Here is a 9,964-nt window from a genome sequence, read left to right as displayed (position 1 = left end):
ACCGCGTCAGGGCAGAGGGCGCGCGGGACTACTTTCCGCGGACCCTCGGAGCGGGCGGAGGGATCCGCGCAGGCGGGACGGGGCAGAGGCGGGGGAAGGGGCAGAGGCGGGGGAAGGGGCAGAGGCGGGGGAAGGGGCAGAGGCGGGGGAAGGGGCAGAGGCGGGGGAAGGGGCAGAGGCGGGGAAAGGGGCGGGGAAAGGGGGTGCGGGCCGGGGCGCGGTCAGGGAGGAGGGCGGGGGCCGGGACCGGGAGCTCGGGGCACTGCGCCTGCGCCGTCGCCACTGGTCAGCCCGCGCGAGGGGTCGGCGTTCATTCCTGCCGCTGCCGCCGCCGCCGCCGAGGTCCCGCACCAGTCATGGCGCAGATCCTCCCTGTTCGCTTTCAGGAGCACTTCCAGGTGAGGCCCGGCGGGCTGGGGGGCTGCCCTGTCAGCCGCGCCTCCGCCGGGCCGGACTGCCAGGCTTGACCCCGCGCCCCCAGCCCCGCTGAGCCGCTGCCCAGCTGGCCGCGCCGATTTCCGACCTCCCACCTGGGCTGGGGCTGCGGGGTCCCGGGCGCGGCGGCCGCTCCTGAGGACCCGCTTGGGTGCCGTCGCCGAAGCCCGTTACCGGCGGGGCCGGCTGGGGAACGGTGGGGGTGGAAGCCAACGCCCCCTGGGACACCCCGCTCAGAGCCCGCGAGGAGGCACACAGATTCCCGCTGCAGGCAGGGCAACCCAAGGGCCGCGCCGATCCCACAGCTCCACGCCCCCCCTTGGCGTCCTGCGGTCCTTATTCGCCCCTGAGTTTGCCTCTGTGCTCGGTTTTCGTCCCCAGGGCGGCTTCGCCTGGGAGGACCGTGAACATGCGTGACCCAAGAGAAAAATTTCTCAGGGCCAAGCCTAAATGGGGCTTTTCAATGCAGTAACACCCCCAAAGCCTGCCTTTTTAATAAGGTCCCAGTTTGTTCTCCATTTGTTTGTGTTCAGAAACATAAGGACTGGCCCCCTGCTTTGAGCAAAGGCTCAGGTCGGGCGTCGTGCGGGCCGCTCGCGGGTCTGCCCGGGAGCGTTGCTGGTCCCCACGTTTACCCTGGGAGGTGCGGCAGAGGAGGGATAGCCAGCGGCTCCTCCCTGAGTGCTCTGTGTTAAATCATCACACTACCATTCGTTGCGATTCGCTTACTCTTTTCTAGATGAGGAAACCGAGTCTCAAAAGTGTTAAAGAACTCATCTTCATTCAATAAAAACAGGATTCAGACTCAAGTCTTTTTGACCACAAAGTAGTACATCGAGGAACGTGCTTGCTTGAAAGTTCCTATTTTCACAATGCAGAGCACTGTTAGCCCTAGATGCAGACGGGAAAAGCCTTGGGAACTGTGTAGTGCAGTCCAGTCCCCTCATTCTGCAGACTGGAAACTTGATATCCAGGGGATCCTGCCAGGGTCACTTGGTTAGTGACACAGTGGAAGTTGTATGGAGGTGGGAGTGCCCTGACATCTGTCCGGGCTTCATTCTGCCACTAAGCTAAGCCAGCGCCAGTCATGTTGAGGTAGCAAAATACTGCTGCTGCTCATAATAATGATGATGATGTAGTTATCATTTACTGAGCCGTTTCTCTTGCCACTCACTAAACTATTGTATTTTATAAATCTCGTTTAATTTAATCCTCATGATAACTGAGGCAGATAGTGATATCCTGTTTTCTACCATGGGTCACTGAGGTTAATATTATAATTCCTTCAGCAAAAGTTACATGGCTAGTAAGTGACAAAGCTTGAGTTCTAACCCAGGTCTGATTCCAATGCCTGTGCTTAACCACTGTCTAAATATGTTCTTTTCAAAGGGCAAGAAAGCAACAAGATATTTTAGGTGTCCATCAGAGTGTCTAATGTCCATCAGGATTTGTAATGTCCGTCAGAGTTGATATGTTCCATTATCTAGAAAATGCTTGTGGCTTGTGGTGGGCAGCCAGGTGAATGAAAGTCTGGTTTGTGGTCTCCAACACTGACTGGGTCTTTGAGGCTGCTGTGCATTCTGTAGAGCACACACTGAGTCAGCACGCACTGCCTTCACTACAGACATTTCAAAACTTCAGCCTGTTCCTTAAATCCCTGATCCTGCCACTCCTGCCTTGCAACCAGCAGATGACTTGGAGAAAACTGAAGCCATAACTGGTATGTTTCTCACCTTTATGGCTGCAGACTTAGATGTTTGTTTGCAGCCACCCTTTCCTGCCTTCCTGTTACCTCAAAAGTAGGTGTCCTTTCTTGTCTATGCTCTGGATCTGGTATCCTTCTTCCCTATAAGGGAGCCTCGTTCAGTCATAGACTCCCTTTCCTGTATTTTCATCCTTTCTGTCTTGTTGTTTTCTTCCTGTTTGTGTTGGGCAATGCTCACCTCTCTTCCATCTGTACAACCAGCAAACTTCTTCCCCCGCTCTTGTCCCCACGAAGCTCTTGTCTCATAGCCGGATGTCATGAAAGAGCTGCTTTAGTGCTTCATTATTTTTATGTTCCACAGTAACCTGCAGTCTGGCTTTTGTCCCCATTTTTTCCCCTGAATCTGTTTTTGCCAAGGTTACAAGCCATCCTGCAGGCTTTTTTGTAAGGGCCACATTCTGTCTCTGTCCCATATTCTTACATTTTTTAACCTTCTAAAAATATGAAAACAACTTTTAGTTTAGCCATACAAAAGCAGGCTGCAGTTGGCTAATCTTTGCTGTAAAAAATAAAATCAGGCCGAGCATGGTGGCTCACACCTGTAATCCCAGCACTTTGGGAGGCCGAGGCGGGTGGATCACCTGAGATCAGGAGTTCGAGACCAGCCTGGCCAACATGGTGAAACCTCGTCTCTACTAAAAATACAGTATTAGCCGGGCGTGTTGGTACGCACCTGTAGTCCCAGCTAGTCAGGAGGCTGAGGCGGGAGAATCTCTTGAACCCGGGAGGCAGAGGTTGCAGTGAGCCAAAATCATGTCACTACTCTCCAGCCTGGGTAACAGACCGAGACTCCGTCTCAAAAAATAAGATGCGATGAGCTAGGTGAGATAAAGCCCATCACGCCACACGCATCTTCTGTGATGTCCAGCCACATTTGATGCTGCACTTTACTGCCTCCTGAGGGTCCTTTCTCTACTGTTTTTGGTTCCACAGTTTCCCAGGGTTTCTCCTTCCTCTCTGCCCACACCCACTGCCCCATGGGCGGCTCTTGTGCATGAGCTTGGAATCTGTCTTGAGCCCCTCTGCTTTTTCATTCAGGACACACTGCTGGTGATGTTATGTATTCCCATAAGCTTGATGTTCCCAAGCCATCCGAGTGTTTTCGCAGTTTCACTGCTGTGTGTGTGTGAGGCAGTAGCAGGTCCTGGTTAAGAGCACAAACTGAGGCCAAACTGAAGGCGCTGAATGTGGACTCAGGCACTTATTGGCTGTGTGATTTAGGGCAATGTTTGTAGCTTTTTTGTGCTTCTATATCTTCATCTATAAAATAAGGATAAAAGGTATACTTCTTATCTCACAAGGTAGTTGTGAGGTTTTTGAGTTAATAAATATAAAGCATTAAACAATAACTGGTACATAATACAGTAGTCCTGATTTACCCATGGGGAATATGTTCTAAGACCCCCAGAGGATGCCTGAAACTGCAGATTGTTCTGAACCCTTTATACACTTTTTTTTCCCTATGCATACATATGTATGATAAAGCTGAATTTATGTTAAGCACAGTAAGAGATTAACAATGATAACTAATAATAAAACAGAACAATAATAACAATATGCCAGCATCACTACTGTTGGAGTTTGGGGCCATTATTAAGTAAATTAAGGGTTACTTGAACACAAACTCTGTGATGCTGCAACAGTCAACCTGGTAACTGACCGCTACTAAGTGACTAATGGGCTGGCAGTGTGTACAGCGTGGATATGCTGGGCAGAGGGATAATTCACGTCCTGGGTGGGCTGGTGCAAGATTTCATCACTCTGCAGAAAGGTATGCAATTTAAAACTTATGAATTGTTTATTTCTGGGGTCTTACATTTAATATTTTCAGACTATAGGTAACAGTGTGAAAAAAACCACGGATAAGAAGGGACTACTGTAAAGCACTGTGTCCTTGTGAGCTGTTGCTGCCATTGTGACAGCTGCCTACTGAAGAAGGCCAGGAAATGGTCAGCAGGTTCCTCAAACACAGTATTCATAAATGGGGTTCCCTTTCTCCCCAGATGTGTATCTTGTCCAGTGTCCAGCCAGGAGCCTGGGATATGTTTTCCCCATCCTCTTGTCCCTTTCTCCTGTTTACTTTTGGCATCGTTCTGCCACTGTCATCATGACTACCATTTCCCTAAACTATGCCATCCTTCCCCACCTTGATGGTCATGCTAGCTTTGTCCTTCTACTTCTAGTCTTGCCCTCCTGTGATCCATTCTTCAGCACACAGGCAACATGATCTCCAAGGATGAGCATCTGCTTAAAGTCCTTCAGGGAGTGGTTTCGTGTTTCCTCTGGCATGAAAAGACTGATCCCCACATGCTCTTTCCTGTTCTTCCCAGCCCAACACCTGCTCAACTCTGCTGCCACTCCCTTTGTGTCCTTGCCAAAACACATTCTCCTCTCACCCCTCTTTACTCACTGACTCCTACTGAGCCTTCTGGTATCTGTGGAAATGACACTGTCTCTGGAAGCTCTCCCTGATTTGTCAGTTAGGATTTCTTCCTCTGTGCCTCTTTGGGGTTCCTCTTATAATGACACTCTTCCCAGGGTACTGTAGCTGTTCATTTTCTCTGCTGGATTGTGAGCTCAGGGAGCTACCATTTGAACTTTTTAGAAATATTCAAATGTGAGAGTTGGAAGGATATTGCTGTTTGTAATATCTGAGGATGGGCTGAGAACTTAAGACATCTTGATTCAGAAGAGGAATGGCTGAATAGTTTGGTGACATAAAAATTTTCTTGAGCCCTAAGTAATTCCCCCCAGCTATATCAAAAAAGCAGCTCCAAGTTTGTAAGCTGTGAAATGTGTCATAGCTCAATACACAGAAAACGTAAACATGTTCCCTCAAAGTGTCTCTGAGGCAGTGTTTGAAACAGGTGTAGAGACCTTGAGCATTAGAATTGTAGGAGAAAGATGATCAAGATCTTAATCAGTGCTTCTCTACCTAGGCTGCATGTGAGAATGGCCTGCAGCCTTAAACATATTTCTGCTGGATGTTAAATCCAAAGCTCTGAGTGGTGGAGATGGAGTTTTGGTATTCCTTCCCAGGGGAGTCTCACACACAGCCCAGGTGAAACAGCCTTCTACATGTTAGTCAATATTAATAATTAAGGAAAGAGGGGGGAAAGTAAAACTGTGAAGGTGTAGATTGAGCTTGAACTGAAAACAGTTCCCATCCACACACACCCGTGTGTGTCTGGAGAGGCTTCTGGGGGTCATGCTCCAAAAAGGGACACGTACCCATAGTAATCCAGTCCATATTTGGTTTATGTTGCCATTATGTAGCTATCTCATTTTGTGAAGTGGTTTTTGATGTACTAAGACAGCAGTTGGCTCATTGTGTCCTAAAATTATTGCATCCCAGTGTAAAATGTCATTTTAAGATACCATGTAAACTGTTAAATTTTGCCTGTTGGCCTACCACTGCTCCTGGTATTGGAAATACATACTGGCCAGTTAGTTGCCTTCTGACTTGTTTATTTACAAAGCAAGGAGAGTAACCTGCCTCAGCCAGGGTGTCTGCGAGGGTGAGCCTTGTGGGAGTACCTACCACTGTGGCATTGTGGGTAACCAAAGAGTAAATGAATTTGAATGGGGACTCTTTGGAAAAACAGATCTTCACCATAGAACATTTAAATGTTCAGAATGCCTAAGCTACACAAACCAGTGCTTTTTTAGTTGGTTGGGTTGAAAGAATTAAGTCCTAGGAGGATCTGAGTCAAGGTTCCTCTCTGCTGAGATATTTCTGTTGCAGGGGCAAGTCTGATGGGAATTAAAATCTTTCAGTTCAGCCTCTGTCTGTCTCTCCCCAGGGGAAACCACTATAAACGAAGCCACCATATCCTTCCAGAAATGTTGAAAAGAATCCTGCTTTAAATATGCTTCTGCCCTTTGCTTTTGTAACTTAACACACTGAAGATCCTCCCATAGGATCACAGACAGATCACTGCATCTATCTGACATGTTGTTTATCAGTATTCCCTAGGGTAGTAGTTGCTGGCACCCTGTCACCCCCTTCTCTAAGGGGGAATCTTTCTGCAATCTGTCTGATTTTTCCTTCCTTTGCTTCTTCACTGAGACTTTCCTGAGTTTGCAGGCTCTTCTCCCACATTTTCTTCCACTTCTCTTGAGGCCTGCTGCTGGCCTCCATGCCAGGGAGCTGACCATCACTCTTGGCAGGCTGAAGAAGGATGCCACAAAGCTGGGATAGCAAAGTTCAGTGATGAAATTAGAATCGGATATATCTTGACAGGCCAGAATCCAGCTAGTTGACATTTAACTGGGATAAATATAGAGTCTTGTGCACTGGTGTTAAAATAAAGAAAACCTGTAATAGTGTAATTTGAGAGAAGTTCTGTAAAGCATTATATAAATGTAGTTAACTATCCCTGAACTAACCTACTCCTGGAATGTAAGTTCTGGAAGAGACCTTAGTGTCAACATTCTTCATAGGCCCTCATTTACAGAGCTCCCTCTTTAGGCTAGGAAAGGCTCTTTGGTAAGTTTCTTTTTCTTTTTCTTTTTTTTTTTTTTAGATGGAGTCTCGTTCTGTTGCCCAGGCTGGAGTGCAGTGGCACAGTCTCGGCTACTGCAACCTCTGCCTCCAGGGTTCATGCCATTCTCCTGCCTCAGCCTCCCGAGTAGCTGGGACTACAGGCGCCCACCACCACGCCCAGCTAATTTTTTATATTTTTAGTAGAGACAGGGTTTCACCGTGTTAGCCAGGATGGTCTCGATCTCCTGACCTTGTGATCCGCCTGCCTCGGCCTCCCAAAGTGCTGGGATTACAGGCGTGAGCCACTGCGCCCGGCGCGTTTCAAATATAAAATGTGTTTTTTATTTTATTTTCTTGAGACAGAGTCTCGCTCTGTCCACCAGGCTGGAGTGCAGTGGCATGATCTCAGCTCACTGTAGCCTCTGCCTCCCCGGTTCAAGCGATTCTCCTGGCTTCAGCCTCCTGAGTAGCTCGGACTACAGGTGCGTGCCACCATGCCTGGCTAATTTTTGTATTTTTAGTAGAGATGGGGTTTCACCATGTTGGCCAGGATGGTCTTAATCTCTTGACCTCGTGATCCGCCCACCTCAGCCTCCCAAAGTGCTGGGATTACAGGTGTGAGCCACTGCACCCAGCCCATTTATTTTTTTGAAACAGAGTTTCACTCTTGTTGCCCAGGCTGGAATGCAATGGCATGGTCTTGGCTCACTGCAGCCTCCGCCTCCCGTGTTCAAGTGATTCTCCTATTTCAGCCTCCCAGGTAGCTGGGATTATAGGTGCCCGCCACCACACCCAGCTGATTTTTGTATTTTTATAGAGATGGGGTTTCATTATGTTGGCCAGGCTGGTCTCCAACTCCTGACCTCAGGTGATCCACCCGCCTCGGCCTCCCAAAGTGCTGGTATTACAGGCGTGAGCAGCCACGCCAGGCCCTCAAAGTATGTTTTAAAAACTGTAGATGAACTAAGTTTTACTGCCCTGAAACAAGTAATTTGTTTTACTATTTGTTTACCATCCATATGCTAGGCACAAGGATAAAGCAGAGAGTGAGACTGGGAAGGAGACAGATACAGAAAGAAAAAATATTGATGTCCACAGAGGTGTGAAAACATGGGGATGTTCAGTGCAACTTAAGCATTCTGGCTTCACTGATGTGGGCAGTTGATGTTCTCACTAATACTCTTGTACAAACACAGCTGTAGTCCTCCCAGGCAGACATCTTCCTTAAGCCCCTTATACATAGAAACCACAGGACTATCAGATGAGTAATTTCTTTTTGCATATTCCCCAGTGTCAGATTTTTTTTTTTTTTTTTGAGACAGGGTCTGTCTCTGTCACCCAGGCTGGAGTGCAGTGGCACAATCTTGGCTCATTCCAGCCTCTGCCTCCCGGGTTCAAGCGATTCTTGTTCCTCAGCCTCCTGAGTAGCTGGGACCACAGGCGTGTGCCACCATGCTCAGCTAAGTTTTGTATTTTTACTAGAGACAGGGCTTCGCCATGTTGACCAGGCTGGTCTCCAATTCCTGACCTCCAGTGATCTACCCGCCTCGGCCTCCCAAAGTGCTGGGATTACAGGCATGAGCCACCATGTCTGGCCCCCATTGTCAGATTTGAATTTTGATTGATTTAATTGCAGGCTTTGAGAACTGAAAAGGATCATTAGACAGCATCTTCTTTACCTTTCTTTAGTTAAATCTTATATATGCCATTTAAAATGTGTAGCTAAGGTCCAGTGCAGTGGTGCATGCCTGTAATCTCAGCACTTTGGGAGGCCGAGGAAAGTGGATCACTTGAGACCAGGAGTTCAAGACCAGCCTGGCCAACATGGCAAAACCCTGTCTCTACTAAAAATACAAAAATTAGCCAGGTGCAGTGGCGGACACCTGTATTCCCAGCTACTTGGGAGGCTGAGGCATGAGAATCGGTTGAGTGTGGGAGGCAGACTTTGCAGTAAGCCAAGATTGCACCACTGCACTCCAGCCTTGGCGACAGAGCGAGACTCTGTCTCAGAAGAAAGAAAAAAAGAAAGAAAATTTTTTGAAAAATGTGTAGCTAGGTTACCTATCAGAATAATATACTAGGGATCAGGAATCCTTGGTTATTTCTACTAACTAGTGAAAAAAAAACAAACCTGGGCCAGGGCCTGTGGCTCACGCCTATAATCCCAGCACTTTGGGAGGCCAAGGCGGGTGGATCACTTGAAGTCAGGAGTTTGAGACCAGTCTGGCCAATGTGGTGAAACCCCATCTCTACTGAAAATATGAAAATTAGCCAGGCGTGGTAGCGGGCACTTGTAGTCCCAGCTACTTGGGAGGCTGAGGCTGGAGAATCACTTGAACCGGGGAGGCAGAGGTTGCAATGAGCTGAGATGGTGCCACCACTGCACTCCAGCCTGGGTGACAGAGTAAGACTCTGTCTAAAAAAAAAAAAAAAGGAAAGAAAGAAAGAAAAAACCTGGCTTTTCAGCATATCACTTTTCTGGGACTTAGTTCCTGGGTATGGAGAAAAACTCACAGTAGTATCTGGCATCTTAGATGGAAAAGTTATTTTTGTGGGATTGTCCTGTATTGAGCATTCCTGGCTAAATGAGTAGAGAATGAGTTCCCCACTCATTGTACTATTAAAACTACCCTTGCCCATTTCTTTTTTTTTTTTGAGACAGAGTCTCGCTCTGTCGCCCAGGCTGGAGTGCAGTGGAGTGATCCTGGCTTGCTGCAGCCTCCACCTCCCGGGTTCTCCTGCCTCGGCCTCCTGAGTAGCTGGGATTACAGGCACATGCCACCAGGCCTAGCTAATTTTTGTATTTTTAGTGGAGACGGGGTTTCACCATGTTGGCCAGGCTGGTCTTGAACTCCTGATCTCAAGTGATCCACCTGCCTTGGCCTCCCAAAGTGCTGGGATTACAAGCGTGACCCACTGCGCCTGAACCCATTGCCTATTTCTTTTTTTTTTTCTTTTTTTTTTTTTTTGAGACGGAGTCTTGGCTCTGTCACCAGGCTGGAGTGCAGTGGCGCGATCTTGGCTCACTGCAGCCTCCGTCTCCTGGGTTGAAGCAATTCTCCTGCCTCAGCCTTCCGAGTAGCTGAGACTACAGGTGCACGCCACCATGCCTGGCTAATTTTTGTGTTTTTAGTAGAGACGAGGTTTCACCATATTGGCTAGGATGGTCTCCATCTCTTGACCTTATGATCTGCCCACCTCGACCTCCCAAAGTGCTAGGATTATAGGCGTGAGCCACCGTGCCCGGCCGCCCCTTTCCCATTTCTGAAGAATGCAGA

At 48.3% G+C, this 9,964-nt stretch overlaps 1 protein-coding gene across 15 annotated transcripts in view; it reads left to right on the top strand.

The window, feature by feature from the left end:
* The first annotated feature begins 217 nt into the window (after nt 1-217).
* Nucleotides 218-9,964, top strand: part of CLTCL1 (clathrin heavy chain like 1) — a 113,555-nt gene continuing 103,808 nt past the window's right edge. For 13 of the 15 annotated variants that reach the window (XR_010155974.1, XR_010155973.1, XR_010155975.1 and 10 more), the window contains exon 1: nt 219-398. Coding sequence is in view for 10 of the 15 variants with exons in the window: in XM_024352828.3 (XP_024208596.2) it covers nt 357-398 (42 nt within the window). In the remaining 5 variants the exon portion in view is untranslated. Of the gene's footprint in view, nt 399-9,964 lie in introns of all 15 variants that reach the window. The other 2 variants (XM_024352818.3, XM_024352826.3) reach the window with 2 other exon arrangements.

This window comes from Pan troglodytes, chromosome 23, assembly GCF_028858775.2.
Source record: "Pan troglodytes isolate AG18354 chromosome 23, NHGRI_mPanTro3-v2.0_pri, whole genome shotgun sequence".
In the NCBI taxonomy this organism is placed as follows: domain Eukaryota; kingdom Metazoa; phylum Chordata; class Mammalia; order Primates; family Hominidae; genus Pan; species Pan troglodytes.
This window is presented reverse-complemented; position numbering and strand designations above follow the sequence as displayed.